The 26347-nt window shown below is 39.5% G+C and overlaps 1 protein-coding gene across 3 annotated transcripts in view; it reads right to left on the bottom strand.

Moving 5' to 3' along the window:
- Positions 1–26347, bottom strand: part of eif2d (eukaryotic translation initiation factor 2D) — a 67289-nt gene that overhangs the window by 39553 nt on the left and 1389 nt on the right. For 2 of the 3 annotated variants that reach the window (XM_085393758.1, XM_085393760.1), the window contains exons 2-13: positions 12430–12620; positions 12254–12337; positions 12072–12162; positions 11887–11994; positions 9738–10006; positions 9199–9316; positions 9077–9122; positions 8887–8993; positions 8605–8760; positions 5118–5207; positions 4623–4718; positions 551–671 (exon numbers count right to left, since the gene is read on the bottom strand). In XM_085393758.1, coding sequence (XP_085249884.1) covers positions 551–671; positions 4623–4718; positions 5118–5207; positions 8605–8760; positions 8887–8993; positions 9077–9122; positions 9199–9316; positions 9738–10006; positions 11887–11994; positions 12072–12162; positions 12254–12337; positions 12430–12620 — 1477 coding nt within the window. Of the gene's footprint in view, positions 1–550; positions 672–4622; positions 4719–5117; positions 5208–8604; positions 8761–8886; positions 8994–9076; positions 9123–9198; positions 9317–9737; positions 10007–11886; positions 11995–12071; positions 12163–12253; positions 12338–12429; positions 12621–15754; positions 15981–26347 lie in introns of those variants that run through there. The other variant, XM_085393759.1, reaches the window with a different exon arrangement.

The following is a 26347-nucleotide window of genomic DNA, read 5'->3' as shown; positions in this document are numbered from 1 at the left end:
AAACTCATATGACCCCCAAACCCACATGCACGTGCAAAAAGTCCGTTCTCGTGCACGTGCACACGCACATGGACGCGGAGGGGGATAGGGGAGGGGGGGTGGCGGCAAAATAAGTACAGGTATATTACTACTGTGGGATGATGGGTGGTGGGTTATATAACCAGAGCTTAACTAAATATTTTCACACAACTACTGGAAGAAGGAAGGCCTGCTAAGGATGTGGTCACTGTTTTTTATAGAAGGCAGCTCATAAAAGAGACTGGAAATACTATTATTAATACTATACTAATATTGTCAGTGTGTATTATGTTGTTTTTTTTTGCTTTTTTTTTTTTTTCCCATGTGTGGATGACTGTACCATGAAACTCATGCCCATAATGAGCGCATGTAAGCTTTTTACCACACTATCTGTATGATAAGTGTTAAATATTTTAGTGTATGGGATATGCTTAAGAATTCATAAAAAGCACCAAGGTCATTAATCTATATCAGTACGAACAAACAAACAAATTCATCCAGAAATAGCCAAACTGGAGAAAGAAATTGGCACCTTCTTATTCGACCCTCGAGAAGCCACAGTAATGTCAATGGGTTCAATATGGCCTTTCTTTACTATAGGTGGTTGCCCTGGAAACACAGCTTGATAGCACTCCTGCATTCTTCCCAGTGTTCTGTGGAAAACAAGGTTAACTTTTAGCATTAGCAAAATGGACAAAACAAAACATAGTGTGGATACTATAAAAGTACAATCTGCAAAGATTGCAATGAAGAATTTACTTTCCAAAATTCCCAGTAGTTGTTCTTTTAATTTCACTGCACACAATGCACTATTTGTGCAAACCTTTCAGGCTATGACAGGAAAAACCCCACTGAGAGCAGACTGGGCAGCCACCCATCACAATCCGCCCCTCTTAATGATGCTGGTGACTTGTCCAATCTTTGGTCTGTGGCAACATTGTTTCGTGGATTTGAATCAATTGCTGATCTCTTGTAAACCTAGTGGAGCTTTTATGAGAAATTTGATAACTTTAATTATTTCAAGCAGTTCTACAAATGTGGATAGATGAACAAAATCTTGCTTTTTTGGTTTTGCCTTTTCGTCTAATGTTTTGAAATTTTAAAAACATAAAAAGTCACCTTTAAAATGAGGAAAACATTGCCCTATCCATTCAATTAACCTTTTCTTAAATCAAATACCTGAGATCTAAGCCAATCATAACCTAGCAAAAAACAAACAAACAACCCCCAAATTACTTTAACTGCATTGCAAACTATGTCAGCAGCAGTGATGCGTTAAAGATTTACAGATCAGACCAGGATTAAATGATGCATTAGTACGATTATTTAATCTTTCTGATGGGCAAGGTTGGCCCACTTTAGTAATTAGAGGCAATTTAAATGTGGATTTGCATTGGCTACTTTAACCAGTTAATCTGTCTAATTTACTAAAATACTGATGTATTATATACAATTTATATGCAGTTTCCGTTATTGAATACTACAGAAATAGGGCTGTTCGATATAACGATATATAACGGATGCCGATATGAAAAAGTCAATTGTTCTATAGTTTGTTTCGTGATGTCACAGAATAAATTTTTTATGGCGATATTTTTTCATCGTTTTGATGGTCACTGTAGAATTTCTTATGTTTCTCTTATATTTAATAGAACCACACTACAGACGGACAAGCGACTGTTTTTATGCGTTTATGTTAGCAACAACCACGGTAAAACCATCCCGTGTCCGCTTGTTTATTTTCCACATAAACCTTTCACAATAAAGCTAAAGATCCTGTTGAGACTTTTCAAAATAAACTGAATCACATGAAAGAGTACGCAGAGCGTTTACAGATGAGAAGCAAAAAAGTGCTGTCAGGTAGGGCTGCACGATTTTGCATAAAATGAGAATCACGATTTTTTTGGCTTAGAATTGAGATCACGATTCTCTCACGATTTTCTTTTCCAGTATAAATATTTATTGCACTTATACTGCACATCAACTTCGTAACAGTTGAGACTGAACATAAAAACAATAAATAAACATAAAAACAACAAATGTCTCACGTTTTGTTGTTGCCGCAAAATGTTGTACTGCTTGAAATTCCGTCTCCACCGTTGCTCGACACTGCGTGTATAGAGCAGGTAGTGCTACAATAGAAAAATAGTTGCGGGACAGCACTGTGTAGCGTTTGTCTAGGGTGTTGATCATTTTCCTAAATCCCTCGTTTTGCACAGTGTTGATGGGAGCCATATCATTGGTCGGGTGATAAGTGATGGCCTCCGTAATTTCTTTGTGCCTGCGGAAGTTCGACGGGTATAGGGAAGCGCTGTATAAGGTTCCCGTTATTGATGTTTGGGTGGTTGTCCGGGACGGATTTTCTCCTGTCACTTTCTCGTCATCCCTGACGTGCTCTTCGTTGTTTTTTCTAGGGCTGAACGATTATGGAAAATAATCTAATTGCGATTTTTTTGCCCCAATATTGCGATTGCGATGCGATATGCGATTATTTTTTAAGGTCTTTGTCTTCTGTATTATTAAACAAAGACAAGCAATACATCATATAGTATGGCCAATACTATATTACATTAATTTTAAACTGTTCTTTCCTGGAAGACAGACCTCTGTTATGATGACATGAGGTGATGCATGAATTGATGACTGACATTTTTATTTAACTTCTTCAATCACAACAGTATATTTGAACATACACAATAGTTTATTTTTAGCTTACAAACATCTGAGCATAAAGTGCTGACAAGGAACCCTGGTGTAAACATTAAAATGAAAGTCAGTACAATGTGCAGATTGCAGAAATATATATAAAAAAAATCAGTGGCTTTACCACACTCAGTTTTTCGACATCTGTGAACTACTAGACAGTCATTCAATTAAAAAATAATATTAAATAAATAAAACTAATAAATAAAAAATACACACATCTTACTGATCTCTGCAGTCAGTAACATTACACATAAAGTGCAAACATAATAGCAATTGTATAAACACACACACAAACACGCCTTTAAAATTTAAAGGCGTGAAATTGGACGGTCTAGTTCTGATTAGCGTCACCGCTGTCTCGGTGGAGTTTAATAAACTCGGCCGTCTGCTTCTTGCTATCTAAAATATAACCAGACACTGGTGTAAATTCTCGACTGTCTCATACTTCTGTTTAATAAGTTTTCTGTTTGACGTTTAGTCAGCTGTGTGAAAACCAAGGAGGAACCCACCCGGGGGATTAATAAAGTTTTATTTTATCTAATCTAATAACTTTAATCTCAGCCAAACCGATTTACTCACGAACAAACAAAACACTGAAAAAAGCCCAAAAATAACATTTTTAGGTTGTCTAAGTGACTTATATATTACGTTTAACCCGAGCAGCGAAACTCCGCGGTGATCTGAAAATGATGTGCCGGGAGTTGTGCCGTTCTCGGCCGCATCAGTAACCCTCGAGCTCCCGGCTAGCTGTCGAGCTGGTGGGTAGCAGACGCCTCTGAAAACGTCGAAGCACTTTTGCAAATATGGGATATCTTGATAAACCGAGCAGATATTTGATGTTTACACAGCTACTTTCTCGCCTGAAAATATGTTAAAAGTTTATTTTGTGACCCAGAAAGATTAGTATGAGTAATTTTAAAACTTAGTAGCGGCCGCCATTGCTGGAAACTGGAGTTCGGCTGGGCCGCGCTATGAATTCTGGGATATGGTAGTAATTTGGACAGCCTTCGGCGCGTCGCTGTGACGTAATCGGTCTACAAATGCGGCCTCAGGAGGATGCAGCCCATGAATTTGGACATGTCCAGAGTATAATCGCAGCCTTTGCAGTTAGAAAATTGCACTTGATCGTGTCGCGATATTATCGCAAATGCGATATATCGTTCAGCCCTAGTTTTTTCCCTGCTAATTTTAGCATCACATGGCACAGCTTCTGTATCACGTGGTATAAGGCTCCGCCCTTGTCATTTGTTGAGCAGGAAGAGTGAGCGCTTGTTTTCATGCAGATTATGTCCCGGATCAAAATGCGGTACAATCGTCGTTGTCTTTTTTTATTTTTTTTTATTTATTTTTTTTTTTTTAAATCGTTGTCATTTGGAAATGAGATCGCACATAAGTATGAATCGAGATCGCGATTTTCTAACGATTAATCGTGCAGCCCTACTGTCAGGTGCCAAAAAAATAAACCTTAGAATCAAACATTAGAATCAGCTTTTCCCCGCAGCACGCTGTGTAATAAATACTAACACAGAAAATGTCTAAAAATGTATAGTTTCATGCATCGGTTAAAACACTTGACTCCAGGTACACGACCGGCTAAGAAGAAGAACCCCCCCCCCAAAAAAAACCCAACCCTTTACCCAAATCGAGTTGCCTGACATTCGCGGAATTTACAGAAATTGTAACATTTTTGTGATATATACCGTTGTTGGGTTGTTGGGAGGATAGATGTCTTATATCGGGATATGAAATTTGGTCACATCACACAGCCCTATACAGAAATGCAAACTATTTTTGTCTATTTCTAGTACAGCTGTTTTTAAGTGTGGGTGGTGTACAGTACTTCAAAAAGCAACATGTTCAATGTTGTACACAGCGCTTTAAAAAAAGTTTGTCTTTACCTGCTAAAGAGGTCATCCCATTTGAGAGAGACTACCTCCTGATACTCTGATTTCTCCAGTAAGCAGTCACACAGAGTTGGGTTGATGGTCACGTAACTAGTAAGGAGGACAAAAATAGTGAGGCTTGAGGGATGGCACTAAACAGGGAGCATGCTGCACTGTTAAGCCATGCCAGCTTTGTGGCAGATAGTTTATTTTCTCCCATAAATCACTGCTAGTTTGTTTCACATCAGATGAGGAACAAATTATTAGAAAAGGAAACATGAGATGTTTTTTGGAGTCTCAGAGTCACATTTAAACATTTTAGCTCATTATAATGTTATTAAGGTCAGTTCTGTATTTAATAGTCAGTGAGTCTGCTGTTCACCACCACGCCCGGTTCAACTCAGCAGCGTGGTCTCCAGGTTTTCAATGTTTAGTTGTTCTGTGTTCTTCTGTCTGTGGTTTTTCAAATATCCACTCTGAATCACAGTAGAGTTTTGAACAGCCTCTTACTTCTTATTATTTTCATCCACCAGCTCATTGTCCTTCACATACTCCGTGACAATACTTCTTACTTCAGCAGGATGCAGTGTAGCTCCTTTCCTAAAGAGGCAACAAAGCACACATTAGTATCACCGATCAATACAAATGAGAAAAACTTATAAAGGCTACCTAAGCTTTAATAAAAATATCTACTTTCTTTTGATGAGTTTATTTCCTAATAGACTAATCTATATAAAGCAACACAGCTAGAAAAAAACTGCAGATTTAAACTTGAATCAGCAGTTTTACTCATCCATCCATCCATCCATCCATCTTCATCCGCTTTATCCGGGGCCGGGTCGCGGGGGCAGCAGCCTAAGCAGAGAAGCCCAGACCTCCCTCTCCCCAGCCACCTCCTCCAGCTTATCCGGGGGAACACCAAGGCGTTCCCAGGCCAGCCGAGAGATATAATCTCTCCAGTGTGTCCTGGGTCTGCCCCGGGGCCTCCTCCCAGTGGGACATGCCCGGAACACCTCGCCCAGGAGGCATCCTTGTCAGATGCCCGAACCACCTCAGCTGGCTCCTTCCGATGCGGAGGAGCAGCGGCTCTACTCTGAGCCCCTCCCGGATGGCCGAACTTCTCACCCTATCTCTAAGGGAGAGGCCAGCCACCCTTCGGAGGAAGCTCATTTCTGCTGCTTGTATCCGCGATCTCGTTCTTTCGGTCACTACCCACAGTTCGTGGCCATAGGTGAGGGTAGGGACGTAGATCGACTGGTAAATAGAGAGCTTCGCTTTTACACTCAGCTCTCTCTTCACCACGACGGACAGGTGCAGCGTCCGCATCACTGCGGCCGCAGCACCAACCCGTCTGTCAATCTCCGGCTCCCTTCTCCCATCACTCGCGAACAAGACGAACAAGGGCGATCGTGGCTCAAGAGTTGGGTGTTCGTCTTGTAATCGGAAGGTTGCTGGTTCGAGCCCCGGCTCGGACAGTCTCGGTCATTGTGTCCTTGGGCAATACACTTCACCTACCGCCTACTGGTGATGGCCAGAGGGGCCGATGGTGCGATATGGCAGCCTCGCTTCTGTCAGTCTGCCCCAGGGCAGCTGTGGCTACAACTGTAGCTGCTTTCACCAGTGTATGAATGTGAGAGTGAATGAATAGTGGCATTGTAAAGCGCTTTGAAGGATCCTGAAAAGCGCTATATAGATGCAATCCATTATTATTATTATTAAGACCCCGAGATACTTGAGCTCCTCCACTTGGGGCAGGAACTCGTCCTCTCCGTGAATCGCTACCTTATCGTGGTGGAGGGGTTTGTGTGTCCCAGGGATCCCAGGGGCTATGTTGTCTGGGGGCTTTTGCCCCCTGGTAGGGTCTCCCATGGCAAATTGGTCCTGGGTGAGGGACCAGACAAAGAGCGAATCAGAAGACCCTTATGAAGAAAACATCAGGGGAACAGTTTACCCTGCCCGGGATAGGGTTACCGGGGCCCCGCCCTGGAGCCAAGCCCGGGGAGGGTGCCCGAGGTCGAGCACAGCCCGAAGAGGAGACATGGGCCCACCACCCGCAGGAGGCGCCATAGGGGTCGGGTGCATTGTGTGCCAGGCGACAGCCAGGAGCGGAGGGCCCTGGCGGACCGATCCCCGGCTGCCAAGACAGTTTTACTCAAAGTATTTAAATTAAGGCTAAGAGATTTAAAGCTCAGGAAAACAGATGCAGGGTTGTTGATTATTTGAGGTACTTGAGCATTTTACCCAAACAAATGCTCCTGACCGCCTGTGGCTAACTGAGCTGTTTTGGTAGACCTACACTGGTGGTTTTAATGTTCTGGCTAATTAGTATATAAACAAACAGTCCTTGGAGTAATAGTGTGGGTTCTCCACAGAAGCTTCTGAAGCTAATTTAAATTTATTTAAAAAAATCTCAGTCCAAGATTGTTTCAGTATATAGTCATTTCATTGGATATTTCAAGGGATTGTTTTATATGAATTACACTGCCCTCCAAGAATTCAGACAATAACCCTTTTCAGAATCAGTATAAACATTTCACCTGTCACAACAGGTCACGCACCGTACTAGAAGCTCCTGGATATTAAAACCTAAGCTGGGAACGCCTACAATTCCCACGATGAGTGGTCACCATACAAAGCACACTAGGAGGAAGATCAAACCAAGTTATTCAGCAGGGGGCAGTTCTTTTTAGAAAGCATTGTCATGCGTTTTGCTTTATTCGTGTTAACTTGCCATCTCCACTTTAGAAGACAGATGTGTGGTAAGAGGCTGAATGAGTTGCAATTTTTTTACAATGTGGCAGCTGGGCAACAATTACAGAGATGCACCCATCCACTGAGCTAGGGAGCAGAGTCAGGACAATTTTCTGTGTTCTTGACCTGGACTGGTGACCAGCTGGTCAGCCTGATGTATGTTCGATTATGAGCCTCTCTATTTCATGCATGTGCAACAACATGTGCAACATGCACATGGCGTCGCAGGCTAATAGTTGCTCACAATCTTACAGCCACATGTTATTAGTGTGAGGCTGTGGCCCATAGCGTGATGAAGACACAAAGTAAACCTAACGCGACCCTTCAATCACCCTCACCCAGCTGCACGGACATTTTAAAGAACCTAACACAGACAAAGTGGCTAAAAGCTAAAGCTATCCAGAGCCACAAGCCAGCAGCTTTGACAAAAACCTCGGTATGGAGGAACAAAGAACTGAGGAAAATCATTTAGATGAGTGAAAAAGAGAAAAGGGTCAATGTCCTGGTATTTGTTGATTTGATAAACATGCTAAAAAAATGATGTTACACATATAAAAATGATGCTGCACCTGCTATTGTTTGGCTTTATTTTCAGAGTTGTTTCAGTGAGAGAAGATCCTTGAACTTATAGCAGTTTGAAGGGAAATTGTAAAGTTTAACAAATTAATTTTATTATGAAAATAATATATTGCATGACAGAAAGGCTGCTTGTAGTTCTTAGAAAGAACATGACAACTGGCAGTTCACTGAATCTTCCAAGAAAACTACTATTTCTGTTTTAGCGCAATTTGCTACGTTTGATCTAAGAAAACTCTACAGTACTGATGATGTACTATTAGTAACACATGGCTTTTCATAGATGGGAAAAAAGCAAATGAAAAACCTTCTGTCAAAAACCCCAATTTACAATGGAAACCATTTTTCCATTCCAGAATTTATGGGTCCCTATGGGGAAAACTACTTGAAAACTATAGATGGAGCAATAAATTAGCAATCAAACGTGTGATTTCAGACGCAGCTAAAGACCAGGAATTCTTCAGCTTGTGTAAGACAAATATTGCCCTATCAGTTCACAGGTTGGTCAGAGGGTGAGGCCAATTATCAGCAGCTCTCCCGGAGTTGCTTGGGATTCAGTGTCTCTTTTAAAGAAACACAAGCTCCAACTCTCCCTGCTATGTCCCCCTGCTGTCCGACCCATGCGAACAGGAGGAAGTATGAAGAGGCAGGGTTAGGAAAATATACAGACCTCTTGTTTGCATTCAGAAAGAGAGGCTCCAGCCGAGCAGACACAGAGTATAGAGTTGTGATCTCTGGAGGATGATACGGAATTTCTCCTTCCTCTCCATCCGGCAGTGGAGTCGATTCAACATCTGTGTCCTCGGGAAAGCTGAAGGAACGCAGTCTACAAAAAAACAAGGCAACAGTAATACAAAGTACAAACACAGAGCTAGCCTTGCTGAATGTGGGTGGGTTGCAAGTTTCAATCCCTATGAAGAATTTCTTTATTTTGAAAAAGCCCTCGACTCACTCTGGATTCTTCCAGTCCACCTCCACAATACTCTCCACACCCTTGGTGAGTTCCTTTACTCGCACGATGTTATACCGTTGCTCCATTGTCTGTAGAAACTTGGAGAGCTGTTAGAAAAGACACACATACTGATGAGGTTATGCATTTCATACTAAAATGTGTTCAATGTCACAAGCTGGACACATGATACCTTCTTATAGCTCGACTTCTTGATATCAAGTTGCTTTCCACTTGGGCTGAAAAATACAAGGTGTTTTCAGCAATAATTTTTCTTTCCCCTTAAAACTTCTACAAAGGTGATTTATACATTACCAGCAAGAAAACATATGGTTGCGGAGAAATGTACTCGTCAGTAGGGGGAGCTCTGACTTCTTCACCTTGCTCTTTAAGGCATGAAGAAAGCACTGCAACAGCATGGCGTCCATTACCTCTGTGAAAACAAGGCATGACCTGTATTACATACTTTTCTCTGAGCATGCAAAAAAAAAAAAAAAAAAAAAGTATTCCACAGCTGAATTAACATAACAAAACCACATGTTCACAAAAAAAACCCAACAAAGTCATCAAGCCTGCCCTGCAACCATTTAGTAGTCATTACGTCAATCAGATTTAAATCGGGGATTAAAGTATTTATGAGGTTTTGGCGAAGTATTATTAAAAGCAGATTCAGAACAACTTTGGTGGGAAGTAATTTAATGGTAAATCTATAACTTCATTTTTATTAATAACACTTCTGATCCTTGCACTTACCATCATCCTGTTACATCAAGGAAAATATGTGAGAGAATTTGATTACATCTATTCAAAAGTCACCTCAAGCCTCAAGGCGACTTTTGTTGTACATCTGGTACCTTGTGGTGTTTTCTGCTCATCCTGGGTCTCCTCCTCCTCCTCATTGTTCTTTTCGCCCTTCTCTTCATCCTGTTCAACTAAGCTCAGCTCCTCAAAACAAGACTGGGCTTGATCTGTGACCGTTTCCTCTGGACTGTGCTGCTCCTCCACACACTTATCAACTTCCTCCTCCTCTTTGTCACTGATTTCACATTCCTCACCGTTCTCCCCATGTGCTTCACTTTCTGCATCTGGTAAAGAAGGAGGACCTGACTTATCTCCAAAAGCCCTGAAAAGGATATGAAACTGGCATTAGAGCATTTTGACTTTTTGCCTCCACCAGCCAATCAACTTGCAGTTTAAACGAATGCTTGTTCAAACTCAAATCGGACAAACTCACCACAAACAAAATACAGTCCTTTTTACCTGCATCAGTACTTTTATTTTAAACAGTCCTAATGAGTAGCCACTTTACTGGATACAGTTATTCAGCTATTCAGTAACACAAAATGCCTTCTTTATTACAGAGGTCAGAGGAGAAAGGCCAGACTCCTTTGATGAAGAGAACACTTCAAATCAAATAATCACTTATAATGCAGAAGAGCATCTCTAAATGCACAACACGTCAAACCTTGAAGCAGATGTGCTACAGCAGCAGGAGACCACAAAAAGTGAGACTCATGTCAGCTAAGAACAGGAAACTGAATTCACATGGGCTCGCCCAGATTGGACGGAAAAGTGTCACCTGGTCTGGAGACTCTCCATTTCTGCTGCAACATTCAAATGTAAGGTCAGAGTTTGGCATAAACAACATGAAAGCATGGATAACTTTTGCCTTGGTTCAGGCTGCTGGTGATGGAAATGCCACAGCTTATCTGGCTATTGATGGTGACCATGCCTGCCTATTTATCACCACAGGGTATCCACCTTTTTACGTCTGCTGCCAGGAAAATAAATGTCAAAAAGCTCAAATCATCTCAAACTGTGCTCTTGAACAGTTTACTGTACTCAGTTGGCCTCCAGTCACCAGATCTCAATCCAATAAAGCACCTCTGGAATGTGCTGGAACAGTAGATTTGTATCATGGATGTGCTGCCAACAAATTAATATGGACCAAAATCTCTGAGGAATGTTTCCACAACCTGGTTGAGTCCTTGCTATAAAGAATTGAGGCAGTTCTGAAGGCAAAACAGGGGGTTCAAATCAGTACTAGCAAGGTGTACCTAATGAAGTGTCCCGTGAGTGCACTGTGTGTAATGAAGATTAAATTAAACTAATAGATGGGCACTAAATATAAGCATCACTAATGCAATATCTAATCAAATGTGAAATGTCATTATTTCAGAATGTCATTTTATTTGCGGGAATTTTTTCCCAATTTACCAAACTCTAATTTGTTGATGTTTGAGTCCAAATAAATATTCATGCCAAATCTGAAGTTCACCAAGCGTTCCTGATATAGTCACAGGAATGGGATGGACATGAGGTCAAAAGGACCTTTTATAGCCAAAATGTCATGAGTTCATTTCCGAAAAAGCCTTGATAAATTTCAAAGCCACTGCGTTTAGGAGAGTGGGACGGGCAGACATGATGTGCAAAAACATAATGTGCATCACTAACAAACAATGATCAAATGTTATCAGTTTCATCTTCACTGTTTTTGGAATATCCTCATAAGGAAAAGAAGACAGGTGGTCCTTGTTGTGTAAGTGCTTCATTTTTTTTTTCATCACTTTTTTTTTTTTCCATTTTTGCATCACTTTTTGCATCATCTGTCAAACCAATGGCAAATTTAGAATCACCAATAAACTAAATAACCAAGCTGTGAACTGTGGGAAGTAGCCTACATGGGCAGAGGGAGAACATGCCTGGAGAAAGCCTGAGAAGCAGGTTTGAACCAACACCCAGCTGTCAGAGGTGCAAGCCAGGATACACCCAGCACAGGTCACCAATTTGGCCAACACTGAGAGACACGCAACTTCAAACATTCACTGCCCTAGTTATTGAGAAAAAACACACCAAAAATTCTCCACCTGCTAGAGTCTTCATGCTAAGCTAAGGAGCTGCCAACTGTAGCCTTCAATTTAATGGAGTGAAACGACACTAATCAATAATGCCACTAAACTTAAATTCAAAACAATTCAATGCTTTAAGGTGAAAGCGACTCACCAGAGATAATCCATGTACGTGTGAAGAATGCAGACTCCTCTTCCTTTCATACCCAAACAGTGCATCTGTTCAGTGGACACAGCAGCTGTCCCAACTGCAACAGGTGCTCTAGGAACAACCCGAAGGACACAGTCACACTTACATTTTTTAGGAAAGGTCTTCCAAAAGTGTTTAATATAACATACCTGTTGTTCACTAATGTAACAGCACAGCTGTCTCCCTGTTTCACATCTGGGAGACCACATGAAGGCACCACCACACCTGGGAGCATGAGATCTTTGGAAAAGCACAATATTCTCTCATAACTTTGCACAAAACATTTGCACACGATTCACTGATCCCCCACCTCAAAAAAAAAAAAGCATACCTGCCCCTCCAGTCAATTTCTGAAGAACAGGAGGCCATGTCTTGAAGGCTGGGAGGAGAGCGGGGTATCGCCAAAGAACATACACTAATAAATATGACCAAAAAAAAAAGTTACTTAAGAGCAGATCAGTCATCCCATTGTATCCCATATTAGTGCGTTCATTGCAGTTTAATTACCGGTAGGAAAAAGTTTTTTATCCACTTCAAAGAACACTGGATTTTTATGAAGAACATAAACTGTCACAGCATCTCCCTTGTGTGCATAACTCTTGAGAACAATTAGTTCCTCTTTATTGGGGACCAGTTCAGACAGTTCATCAGCAGACAGCAAAGGAAAGGCCGCGGATAAGTCAGCTTTGAGCTTTCTCCTAAAGGCAACAACACAGAAATAGATAAAATACACACGAACAGATGTTTTAAAAATATACCATTTCAATTTATCTGATAATATCTTAACAGATTACCCTGTTTATGCTTGGCTTAACTGCACCATGACCCACACTATTTTTATGCTCAACTCAAGGAAATTGATCCATTTATTTGTTAAAAGATTTTTTTTTTTAGAATCCAAATTTATATTTTATTTGTTTTTTTTCAGCTATCAGCTATAATAGCTTGTCAAAACTATACTTTTCCTCTAAAACATTAGTTTCATTTGTCACCTTGCCAAAAAATAGTCATCTGCTCCTTTCAGCGGGTTATTATTTACCGCCACTTAGGAGCCAAGTTCAATAAACTCTGAGTGGATTAAGGTCCTCTTCGCTTGGCTCATAAATGGAAATAAATGTTATCTCAGATACATGTTCTCTCTGAGATAATCATGTGTGATTAGTAAATGAAAGTCATCATCAGGAGAGGATGAGTGTCAGTGCGCACCATGATGATAGAGAAAAGGGGATGGGGGAGTTATTTTAACCAGCTTGGTCTAATTGGCCATCAAATGCATGCATAAAATATATAAATCTTTTATACTGGCTATGGTTACGATGTGTCTGATGAAGTTAATTCAATAAGGATGGGATGCATGCGACTGCGACATCTACATTTGATATCTTCCCTAATTTCCTTCGGGATTAATAAAGTATTCTGATTAAAGTGACACTGAGAAAACGCAGGGAACAGAAACTGAATACAAAAGGTAGGTAACTGCTTTAGCCTAAATTCTCTAGAAAATGTGTCATGGTGCAGAATTTGAACTTTATTTATTTTTTTACCTGTCCCGTCATCAGAAGTGTTGTCTGAGAGCCCAACAGATTCAGAATGTGAACTTTCAAACATTATACTTTTTAAAATATTGCTCAACATAATTTAATGGCTATATTTCAACATATGGATTTATTTCAACATGAAATTCAGTCAGACTGTCTGCAGCCTGCTTTTAAAAGCCCACTTTAAACTACATTTGGCTCTGTTTTATCATCTCAAAGTTATCTCTGTCTCATCTTTATTCAAATATTCACATAAAGTTCAAGATCTTAACAGTGTCAGACATTTTTTCCGACTACAACCTCATAAATGATTGTGTGTTTACGTGTGCAAAGCTTTATTTAAACAGTTATTGTTGGCTGATGGTGTGACAGCTGCATTACCCTCCACAGAGTCATTGTGAAAGATGTAGTGTACAGATTTTATTCTGAGCTGGAAATAAATCGGCAGTGTAATCGCTGCGTCTGTCCTCACATTGATGACTGAGGACTCTGCTAAGTACAAAAAATAAAGACTGACCTTGAATTCTGGTGTTTGGAAAAACATAAACTTCATATTAAATCACTCCACTGCATGATTTGATAGGGACCTCATGAGGGAGGAAATTAATCTAAATGCTTGTCAGTTGATTCAGGAGCAGCAGAAGGAGTCCGAGAGAAACTAGGAGTTCATTGAAGAAGAAAACCAGACAGCAAGCATGATAGGTACACAGATTCAGAGTTTATGTTAGCATTCTTTCTGTAACAGAAACCTCAGAGTACCCTCAACTCAGGATTAAGAAACTCAGTTTTTCCTAGGGCCCAAGTTACAACCTGCATGCAGGAGGGAAATATGATTCAAGAGCTCCAAACTCCAAAATGTCCCAAAGGTACTATTCATCTCATAACAGCAATCTTATAAAAGAGATGACATACAGCTCTGGGTCAGAGAAAAATCCACGTTTTAGCCAACCTCTTCAACTGTCTAATTCTGTAACTGATGAAATAAAAAAATGTCATCATTGGTTCAGAAAAGCTGCATCCAAGCATCAAGTTCTCTCCTTGGTTCTTTATCCATTCATGTAACATCTGCTGTCCGAGACCTGAGTGTGATATTCAAATCTAATCACAGTTGTGAGAAACATAAACAAGATTTCCCAGTCCTGCTACTATCACCTAAGGAATTTTGTAAAGATACGATCAGTACTTTACAAAAATGATTCAGTGTCAGACTATCATTCATACTTTAATTTCCACTGGGTTGGATTATTTTAATAATAATTACACAGGTATCAGAAAGCACTAAATCACAAAATACAACAGGTAGACCTTTTAAAAGAACCAAGAAAACTGAACATATTCCACGAGTCTTAATGCCTCTACACAGGCTCCCCATTTCTTTTAGAACTGACAGTATATTTAAAGCCCAGCCCAAGAATATATATATAAACATAACCTAACTAAGAGACAAACATCAACAGTTGGAGTGGAAGAGAGAGGCTGAGCAGTTCGTCCAGGCCTGCTTTTATAGTCTTGAAGAGACAGACGATCTGATTGGCTGACGATCCTCCCACACGTGCCAATTATTAATATCAGGACTTTTTCTGACAGTGGGAGGGAAATGACCTGCCTGAGGAAATCCAGCTGGTGTTTACTTTAAAATCACTGCTAAATATTTATTTACGTTGAAAACCTTTAAAAAAACATTTAGCATACATTTTAGATATATATATTTTTTACATTCATAGATTAGCTTCACCTTATTCTTTCAACTTTTTGATTTTAATGTTAATTTTACTGGAATCACATTGTATTGGATTTACATTTTGACACCGGCACATTTTGATTGATTTTTTTTTTAAATTATAATTTCCACCCAGTATGTCCGTTTATTCTGTTCCTATGCGAAGCACCTCGTAACACTGGTTTTGATAAACGTGATAAATGATATACAAATAAGCGTTATTATTATTGTTATTATTATAAGAGTAAAATAATATGGTCATTATTTGTCCTTGTTAAATATTGATCGATATTGACAGTGCCAGCTAATAATGAGCTTTCAGCTCAAATACGAAGATATACGGAAAAACTGATATATCGCCGCTATTTAAATCTATTCATTCACTGACCAGAAGCTTCACTGTAAGCTGAAGAGAAGAACTACTCCGTTTTGATTTATTCCAGTTATATGAGGAGGACAGCGTCTGATACTTGGACAGTTTAAAAAAATGTTTAGAGTCCTCCACCACATATAATAAATGTGAATATGTAGAAGAAGCAAGCGTCAGCTAAAGATGTGAGCAGCAGTGACTCACCTGTCTGATCCTTTGATTGCGGTGTTGGATTTGACACGAAATGGTTTGGCAAACATATTTTCATAAAACGTTAGTCAGAAGAATTCAGCATGACCACTTCTGATTGTACGCCTTTTCAGTACATCAGCACAGAGCATCTAAAACGACTCATCTACAACACATAAACTGATTCTACAATGCTTTTCAGTAGTCAGCTGCTCCTCGTTTGGTGGGATGGTCCGACACATATTTATGACCGATGTGAAACTGCACAGGCAACTTTTGTTCCGCATGATATACTAAGCACGTAGGTGTCAGTACGGTAATATTTTTTCTGCGGAGTCCAAAGTGTGTGTATATCGAATCTCCGTTACCATCGACAGAATAGGCAGTAATTGTAAAACTTCTTGTAGGCTAAACCAAGCAACTGTTTAATGTTGACTCACATGAACAGTGCTCCATGTAAAATAATGACTTGTTAAAAGTGTCGACAATTAAGCATTTCAACTAGTGAGAAAAATTTATTGTCGTTGCAAAGAAAGACAGTTTTATTCTGTCTTTGCTGTGTAATAATAATAATAATAATAATACTTCTGAAACAAACAATGAAACTAATAAAAAAAACTATACATTTCCTTTATAAAGTAAATTTTAGCTCTGAAAATATTTACTCAGGCATTTTACTCTCCACTGATTAAAATAGGTACCTTTTCTGGAAAGCTTTGATAGGTAGAGGGGCATGCTGGGAGATATATGACTTGAACTTCCTGACCTTGTCTCTTGTAGTTTTATTCAAAATGCTCATGAAGCTGTTGACGTCAGCTATGCAATAATCAGTTTTTAGGCAAGTGAGGAAGAGAACTGTTTGTGTTTTTGTAAAGGATTGAATCCACGTATGGACTCCTACCGTGTACAATACATCCAGAAAGTGCTCAATTGGTAAGGATTGTTGAATGAGGAATTCCATAAGTGAGTTGGATGCTATACAGTGATTCATCCAGTCAGTCTGTGAGGACCTGTAGTTAATGGCTTATCTTCTTTGCTCCATGCTTATAGACAGAGAGAATGTGAGATGGTGTGCTTGGTCCGGTAAAATGTGGCAGTAAGCGTCTAAAACTGTGTCTGACCCAGGGCTTATCACAGAGTTGTTACACTCGTAGCACCAACTGTCCATGTGCCCTACAACGCAGATTCCAAAGAAGTAGAGTGGGAACGACTACTCGGTTTTCAGGTCTCCAGCTGGCTGTGTCTCTGTCTGCAGTGGAGTATAATGTCAAGTTCAGACAAATGCAAAGATGTTGATATGGCAACATGACACGTGGGCCTCTCTTATGGTTTCCAGATGTATGTAGGGTGCAGAAAAATTTATGTATGAAACCCAGACACGTGAATGGCTTAAGTTGTCGCCGCCCAGCTTCATTTACATCTCAATGACCATAATCTCTATGAACAATTTCAATCTGGTTTCCGCCCCAATCATAAAACAGAAACTGCTCTGTTAAGGATTACCACTGACCTTCTGATGGCAGCTTATTCTTGTCTCCTATCCATCCTCATCCTTCTTGATCTTAGTGCGGCGTTTGATACCATTTCTCACAATATTCTCCTGAACCGGTTAGCTTCCATTGGTATTAATCATACCCCACTTACCTGGTTTACCTCCTATCTCTCAGACCGCACTCAGTTTATCCAATTTAAATCCCATTCTTCATATCCTGTTTCTGCTGGTGTGCCCCAAGGTTCAGTATTAGGGCCTCTTTTATTCATTACTTACATGCTCACTCTTGGTCATATATTCTGAAAATATAATATCAATTTTCACTGTTATGCCGATGACACCCAGCTCTGCATTTCTTCTAAACCCAATTCATCCCTCCCACCTACCTCCCTCTCAAACTGTCTTATTGAGATTAGATCCTGGTTCTCCTCCAATTTTCTCAAACTTAACAGTAATAAAGCTGAAGTTTTACTTGTTGGTACACCATCTATTATAACCAAATCCCACGGTTTTTCCATTAACATTGAAAATTCTCCCACCCTTCCCTCCCCTCAGGTTAAGAGCTTGGGTGTCATACTTGATAATACTCTTTCATTCCAGTCTCACATTAATTACATAACCCGGTCCGCTTACTTCCACTTACGTAATATTAACCGACTCCGTCCCTTCCTTACTCCCCATGCTTCTGCCATCCTTGTCCATAGTCTTATTACGTCCCGTATTGATTACTGCAATTCCCTCCTATTTGGTCTCCCTAAAAGGTCCCTTCATAAACTCCAACTTCTTCAAAATTCTGCAGCTCGGGTCATAACTTGCACTCCATCAAGAGCTCATATTACCCCAGTTCTTCAGCAGCTTCACTGGTTGCCCGTAGAAGCCAGGATAAATTTTAAAAGCTTACTTCTTACATACAAGTGTATCCATAAATCTGCTCCTTCATATTTGTGTGACCTGCTCCATATCACCACTGTTTCCCGCCTTCTCAGATCATCATCTGCTATTCATCTTACTGTTCCGTCCTCACACCTTATTACTATAGGGAACAGAGCTTTCAGTCGCTCTGCTCCTCAGCTCTGGAACTCTCTTCCTCCTGCACTAAGAAATATTGACTCCCTTTCCGTATTTAAGACACAGCTCAAAACACATCTGTTTAAACTGGTGTATTCGCTTTAATGCTGATTTTATCTGTTGTCAAGCTCTGTTTTGTAAGTTTAACTTATTTTGTGTATGTTATGACTACTGTTCCTTTTATTAATTTTGTTTTTTGTAAGGTGACCTTGGGTTTCTGAAAGGTGCCCTCAAATAAAATGCATTATTATTATTATTATTAAAGCAACATATAGGGTCTTTGCTAATATTTACATAAATGACATTAATATATTTAATAAATCCCAATTGTTATTCTAGATCTTACCTCAATTTCTTTCCAGAGCTCATCAGCAAAAATGTGCCCAAAGGTTCTTTACAGTCTGCTGTTTTTACTTAGATTTAGATAAGAAGTTAACTAGTTTTCTCCAATTTTTAGAGAGTCCAAAAATCTCTATTATCTTTAATTTTGACCAAATAACGGGGCTTCTGTTACAAATGTTTTTATTGATAGTAGCTAGTAAGTAGTAAGAGTAAATCAGAGTAAATCGTTTTGGGTAGCGCTTTTCATGGATGTTAGTGTGGTTGAAAATACTTCAGGCTGGATAAAATAAATGTCATTCAAAAGCAGAATAACATAAAATGAACCATTTTTTAACAACACAGAAAAGTACACACAAAATCAAAAACTAAAATTGTCAGGTTATGGTTTTAAAATTGAACAGATTAAATTTTGTGCTGATTTCAGATGATTTTAGGGGTTATAGATGTTAAAAAAAAAACTAGAGCCGCTAGACTTTTAAACACATCAAAGGCAATAAAGGAACCTTGAACCTTGATACAGTAAAGTAAGTAAATCAAAGTGAATAATGTCTGAGTACAGTTTTTTTAAAAACATTTTTTAAATTTAGCTGCTGTATACCACCACAATAATAGACCATTATAGTGTAAAAACTCAGGTGTTCACCATGGAAATAAATGGCAAAGTGCTAGAAATTTTCCACAGTGACGTTCAATAAAAGAGAAGCTTCTAGTTAAGCAAAAGATTTTGATTATAATATCTTGTATGCATTGCTATTCTTATCTGTTGTAACAGTAGATGCTAGGGTAATGAGGCAACAGCTGTGTTTTATTCATTGTGGCCATAGAAAAACCAACACCTCTGTAAGATCTCAATAACACCGGTATCGCCTCCATGTGTTCCTTTACCACATTCTTCTGGAACTGATTAGTCACTCATAAGGCACTTAACTACAGAGTATCTGTTGTAATCTGTAGTCTTAGGATGACAGGTAGCATTTCATGTTAGAGGTGAGAAAGGCCAGAGTTCAAAAAGTTGGCCAACTGTTGACATCAGAAGAGATTTATATATTTTTGTAACTTGTGATTTTCTGGTTTCTGGGAGCTTATACTCACTACACTGCTTTCTCAAAGTCTCAGACTCAGTTCTGTTATCCAGGAGGTCCAGCCTCTGTTGTATCATGTTCAAGGGTTTGTTTTGAAAGAAGAGCACTGACCCATCTTATTCACTAGGTTGTCTTATGTTTTATGTGCTTCCTCATCTTAAAACAGTGTTTAACCTTGTAACACCAAGCGATTTGATATTAGATACATGAGCTTTAGAGACCTCTACATCATCAGTGTAATAGTTTTCCTCAAAAACCTGATGCATACAGCCAGACACATGCAATGCTTCCGTGAGCAATAAATTGCACAGAAATGTAGCAAAGATTTTACCTTTTTTTTTTTTTTTTTTTTTAAATTGGAGCTAAAGATGATGTTTTGTTGTAAACAAGTATTTGGACATTTGGACAGTTATAGAGTTTTTTTTTTAATTTTGCCATCATATACTAGCAGATGATAAGTAAAGTAATTACAAAAACTAACACAATTTAAGGTGATTTAATCCTCTCAAGGCAGGCGTTGCCGATTTGCAACAGTTAAAAACTAACAACCTGATTACCCCACATACATATTTTATGAGGTTTTTTTTACTCAGAAGTACAACTGCAGGACTTGGTTGTGCATTAGCAACAAAAAGTTTAATTTGAGCCTGAGAGGGTTAAAGCTTTTATTGTAGCAAGTTTCAGCTCCTGTCTGTTTGTGGGTGTTTCTGTCTTCAGTTTTAGCTCAAGTAACTGAAAACATGCTATACTGAGTTGAGATCAGGTGACATAATTTCTGTGATTATCCTGTTTAAGTGTCTTCTATGGTTTTCCAGGCTCTTTGGTGTTGCTGAGCTGGCCTCTGCACAAAAGACTGTTGATTTGGGCAAACCTAAAGTTTTTGTTTTTTCTCTGATGGCTAGGGATGGGTATTGATAAGAGTTTCACGATTCCGATTCCATTTTCGATTCTGTTTAACGATTCGATTCTCTTATCAATTCTTTTTTTTTAAAAAAGGAGAACGCTAAGGTCGATTAGCTTAGAACTTTGTTTTATATCTTCTCTTTGAACAAGGTAGAAATTTTGGAGTAACATGGCCTTACAAACCCAACAGTGAGATCTTAAGAGATCCACAGCCTACGGCTCTTCAATGGGGTGTCACAGGGTCCCCAGGAAAAAAAAATTGTAAATGTAAAATAATAAAATTAATATTCTTCTGTAGCAATAACAAAGTATAACATAAATTGTTCTGTGGCAATTACACAAGAATATCCAGTAATGTCCCTTCCTACAATTAAACACATTCACTTACCGAAAATCGGGGGCATCTGCTGCGGCAGCCTTTTACCACAAACTTGGTCACTGCTCGGTGACATTCGTCTATCCTGGCCTGAAAGGAGATGCTACCGGTAGACTGCAGCGAGAACTGCCAGCATCTGAGCTAGACTCTGTCTGTCTCTCTCATCATGGTCACTAAACGCACAGTAATGGCATGTTTTGTAATAAGGCAGAATGCGCTAACATAATATGCACTGTTAGTTTATTATTTACCTGCCGCATTAACGGGAGAGGACGCGCAAACGTTACCGCTGCTGTTGGGTTGAGATTCACGAGTCCGGAGCGGAATTAAAAACACGACATTTAAGGTTATCGTGTGTTTTGTGAGCAAATGCTTTTGCATATTCGTAGTGTTTCCTCCCTTAAATGAAATATCTACTTTGCAAGTATTGCAAGTTGCCCTGTTGTCATCCGTTCTCGATGGAGTTTAATCTGCTTGACGTTTATTCAGCTGTGTAAAAACTAACTTTAATCTCAGCCAAACCGATTTAATCAGGAACCAATAAAATACTAAAAAAAAGGCAAACAATAAAATTTTTAAGTTATCTAAGTGACTTGTATTTATATATCATGTTTAACCTGAGTAGCGGAAGACGGCGGTGGGTTTGAAAACAATTTGCCGGGAGTCCGGTGTTCTCACGGGCTCTTGTGAGCCTTGCCCACAGCTAGCTATCGAGCTAGCGGTGGGTATCAGACATCTCCGAAAACGTCGGAGCGCTTTTGAAAATATGTGGTGTCTTGATAAACTGAGCAGATATTTGAGGTTTACACAGCTACATTCTCGCCTGAAAATATGTTAATCGTTTATTTTGTGACCCAGAAAGAATAATAAGAGTAATATTAAAACTAACTAGCTGCCGCCATTGTTGACAACTGAGCTGGGCCGCGCTATGAATTCTGGGACACAGTTTCTTCTTCTTCAGGGTTTAAGGGCAGCTAGCATCCTTGTACATACAGTGCTGCCATCTTCTGTTTCAGTGCGTTATTACACTCTTAAATCCTACAACTTATTCCTGCGTCTTTTGGGATCTTACGACGCGTCAACTATTAAATTAGTCATCGACGATTTTAATAGTCGACGTAATCGTGACTAGTCGACTAATCGTGGCAGCCCTACTGTGGTGGTGTTCAAAAAGAAAATTTACAAAATGAATTTAATTGTCCATGTGGTGCTGAACCCAGATGTTCTCTGTTCACACAAGTGGAGATAAATACTGAACTTTCCAGCACACTTTGGGGCAGAAAATAATAAAAAGAAGAGAAAGAGAGCTTTGTAAAATATAATAGGAATGGTGAATACCTAATATCTGTGGTCACCTCATGTTTTAAAAGAAAGCTGAACGTGAAAAGATTGATGTTGTGATGTCATTTAATGATCCTGACTGTGTTGGAAATGTGGAATGTTTTCCGGCTATTGTAGTTTTTGATTTATAGACATTTTGACTATAAATTCCCTACTTTAAAAGTACGGAGAACACAGGTGGAATCGATAACAGCTCGGTTTCATTAGTTTGATTTGAGATTGAATCAGCCAGAAAAATGTCCCTCTGCTTATATTATCAGCCATAATCTTATCATCACCCAGCCAGCCAAAGAGAAAACAAACACGTAAAAATATACCCTGCTTTTACTGCTTTTTAATTTATTTTATTTCACTTAATGCACTAGTTTCCCCGGACCCAAGAGCAGGTAACACGATCCTCTGCCCCCTCCCTGTTAGCTTAGGAAGACTTGCCAGAAGGAAGCATAATTTAAAGCTTATGCCCACGGTACACAGCCATCCCATTCACACTTGAGACTAATTTTTCCCAGTTGCACAGGTCTAGAGTGCGGTCAGTAATCCTCTGGTAATCAGTAGTTGCTAGAGAAAACCTTTGGTGGTTGCAAAGAGCTGGTGGTGCACTGGAAACCCCCTTTCAGGTGCTTCTTCTATGCAAACACCCAAGACCTGGGTGACCTTTATTATAGGAAGTGTATCAGTAAATTGCAGCATATTCTGACACACAGATACTAAAGTAAAAGATCATCATAGCTGAAATCTGAATCTTCTTAATCACCCCAAAGATACCATGGTTGTGTTGTGGTTAGCACCATTGCCGCACAGCAAGAAGGTCAAGGCTTTGAATCTTGTTTGGGGCCTAGCTGTGTTCAGTTTGTATGTCCTCCCTGTGGTTGTAATGTAATAGCCACTTGTGTGGTTAAAAAACAACCATCCTTTTTTGTCTAGTTTGCAATTCTCACTGTGTAAAAGGTTTTCAACTCAACAGGGCACCGTGAAGTGAGTTACATTAGTTTTTTTCATTAATGTCTCCTGAATCTGATGTTTCATTTTAATATTTCTGTAATAATCCATGTTCCTTTCATTTCTCTCAGTGAGGCCCGAGATGTCGACATCGCAGACTGATTGCAATGTCTTGGCAATCTGTTTGCATTTAAAAATTAGATGTAAATTTGAGGATCACTGATCAGTGTGAGCCAGACCGTCATTGCTGTGTCCCACCAGGACATCTGTGAAATCACCAAAAAAGTACTCAACCTCTGGGCAACCAGCTAGTCACTGTAATTACTGCAGTCAACAAATGTGAAAAACAAAATCAGTGCAATAACCAGGGAACTGTTGATAGCTCCCCTCCTATTTTATACTAGTGAGCTATTAGACGGAAGCTATTAGCAGAAGATCCAGCAATGGATCTTCTGCTAGAGACAGAAAGCTGGAAACATGTCTCTCTTCACTACTGATCGTCATCAACACTGTCTGATCAATTTGTCACAGAAATTTAATACAGTATTTTCTCTCTGTTTGATGTCCTTAGTGAAATCACTGATGTGCAAGGGCCCAGAATGGGGCTGTATATGTAAGGACCTTTGTTATGAATGGTCTCTAACTACACTTCTTTTTTTCTGTTGAGAAAAACTTTCAATATTAAATCATTTTTATTAAATAAAAAAACAATTAATTGAATTGCTGTGCTGTTTAAATTATAATTTATTATAGTGTGCATGTCAAAGACTCAGTTAAGGTTAGGTAATATAATCAAAAAACATAGAAGTGGGTTATGAAAATAAACTCTTCCAGACGTCTGCATTTAATGAACGCTCAATTGTTTACATATGTAGCCTCAGCGTACGTTTACATGCAGTGAATGGTCGCTGAAGAAGACTGATTGCAGACGCTTTACTGTCAAACAAACAAAAGTTTTTCGCCGAATGCTTGTATGATTTTTTTTTTTTGTGTGCCAATTCTTTATTTCCCGCTGTTGTATGGAAGCACATCAAAAGTATGATTTTATAAAAGGCATCTTGTTTAGGAAAAATTGAGCAGTGTATGTTTAAATTATTTCTCATTATCTGAATTCTGTCACCCAGATGCGGGATTGCGGTTCCTTCCTCTTTCAACCACCAAAAAAACCTGCTGTAGGCCTCCAAAAGACCAGATGTCCTTGTCAAGCTGTTTTTGGTTTTACAGGCAGCGTCATCTTTTACCCCTCGTATTGAGAGTAAGACTAAAGTACATGTAATTTTGAAAATGATTACAAGAGCTGGAGGATCTTTCCATTCGGACAAATGGATTTAGATTCAGCGTCAAATGTGTGGCTTATATCAAACATTTTTTTACCAACCGTGACGCATCTAGTCGGCACTCCTGAGTAATCTCTGTGGGCTGATTACAGCTGTGAACATGTACTTCTGTTTTGATAAATGTCACAATCAATCGAATGACTGCCTCAGAGATTAGACTTTTTGATATTAGTCATAGTAACGTGTAAGCAAAAACAGCCAGGATATTCTCACTTATACACATATTTGTGGCTGCAAGGCATTGTTTTGTGAAAGGACATTAAACAAGCTGCTTCTATTTTCTTGACACAGCATGACTTGTAAATAATCCCCACTTTGAATTTGTTTTTTAACGAAACCCCAAAACTTGAGCCGGACTTCTAGTCAACTGTTTTTGCTGAATGGCTTCAAGACTTTAACAGTCTGTAGAGGGTTTGCTGTGGTTATGAGAGATTACATTTGGTAACTTCTTCAAATCCCTCATATATTGCTTTAATGACCTCCTGCTGCAGTCATTACAGTTTTTTCTGAATGCTTAAACTTTTTTAGATAATTAGTTCACTTTGCAATCAGCCTAAGCACTATAATACAGGTAAGCTGTGTGTGCAGAGTACAATGGAGGGAGCAGAAAGAGTGAGAAGTAGAGGAGGCCGAGGAAGAGGACGTGGAGGTGAAGAAGTAGGATGAAGAGGACGACAAGGACAAGGAGGAGCAAGAGGAAGATGAGGAGGGGGGAGAGGAAGATGAGGAGGGGGGAGAGGAAGATGAGGAGGGGGGGAGAGGAAGGGTAGGAAGAGTAAGAAATAGAATTGCTGATGACATCAGAGCTACAATAGTGGACCATGTAATCAACCGTGGAATGACCCTGAGGGTAGCTGGCCAACGGGTTCAGCCTAACTCGAGCCGCTACACTGTAGCAAGTACCATAAGGACATCTTGAAATGAGAATCGGTTAGTACAGTCACTTCGCACAAAGATTTGTAGCACTGCCATATGCCAATGAGAAACACACCAATACCATTGATGTAAAAATACTGAAATTGTTACTTTACAGAATTGCTAGATGACCAGATGCTGGGGGCAGAGGAAGCATGTTCACTGCAGACCAAGTAACCCATATAGTCATTATGGCGATTGCAAATAATCCTATACTTGGAAATAAACACTTGTGTTTGTTTTGATGTGTTTGAATAAACACCAGTACTTGAAGTTTGGATCCCTCTATGCTTATGGATCTATGACAGAAGTATGAGCCCAAACTGACATAGCCTATCTTGTGCACAGAGAAAGCAAAAGCCAGATGTGTTTTGTATTCATACCATCAGTGTGCAGTTGGCGCATTGTGTGCTTAGGAGATGATGGCTTGTGTGTACTGTTTGATACGGAAACACCATTTTTATGAAGGTGTGAAGAGTTAATCTAGCTGTGTTTGCTTTTGCAAGAGAACTACAATGTTTTGATGATTGGGTGACAGGTTTTCTTATTTGTGTGTAGAGTTTTGCAAAATTAGCCAATAGTTACAAAAAATGTGCTTAAGCAATCAGAAAAAACTGTAAATGTCAAGCACCAGCCAAGTAATAAGTCCAATTAAAACTGTGTGTGCTGGCTACAGACCTTCTTGGTACAGTGGAGTACAACATTTCCTGTGAAATATGGTGTCTGGGTGTCACTTTGTGTATTTTTAGTGATTTTATTGTTGCTATTATGGAGTAACGTGCCTTTGCATTGCAGCTTTCTGGTTGCTTCTAA

Source organism: Rhamphochromis longiceps, linkage group LG20 (genome assembly GCF_057381845.1).
Source record: "Rhamphochromis longiceps isolate RC_006_pf linkage group LG20, R_longiceps_female_GT1.1, whole genome shotgun sequence".
NCBI lineage: Eukaryota > Metazoa > Chordata > Actinopteri > Cichliformes > Cichlidae > Rhamphochromis > Rhamphochromis longiceps.
Note: the sequence above shows the minus strand (reverse complement) of the source record. Positions and strands in the feature narration are given on the sequence as shown.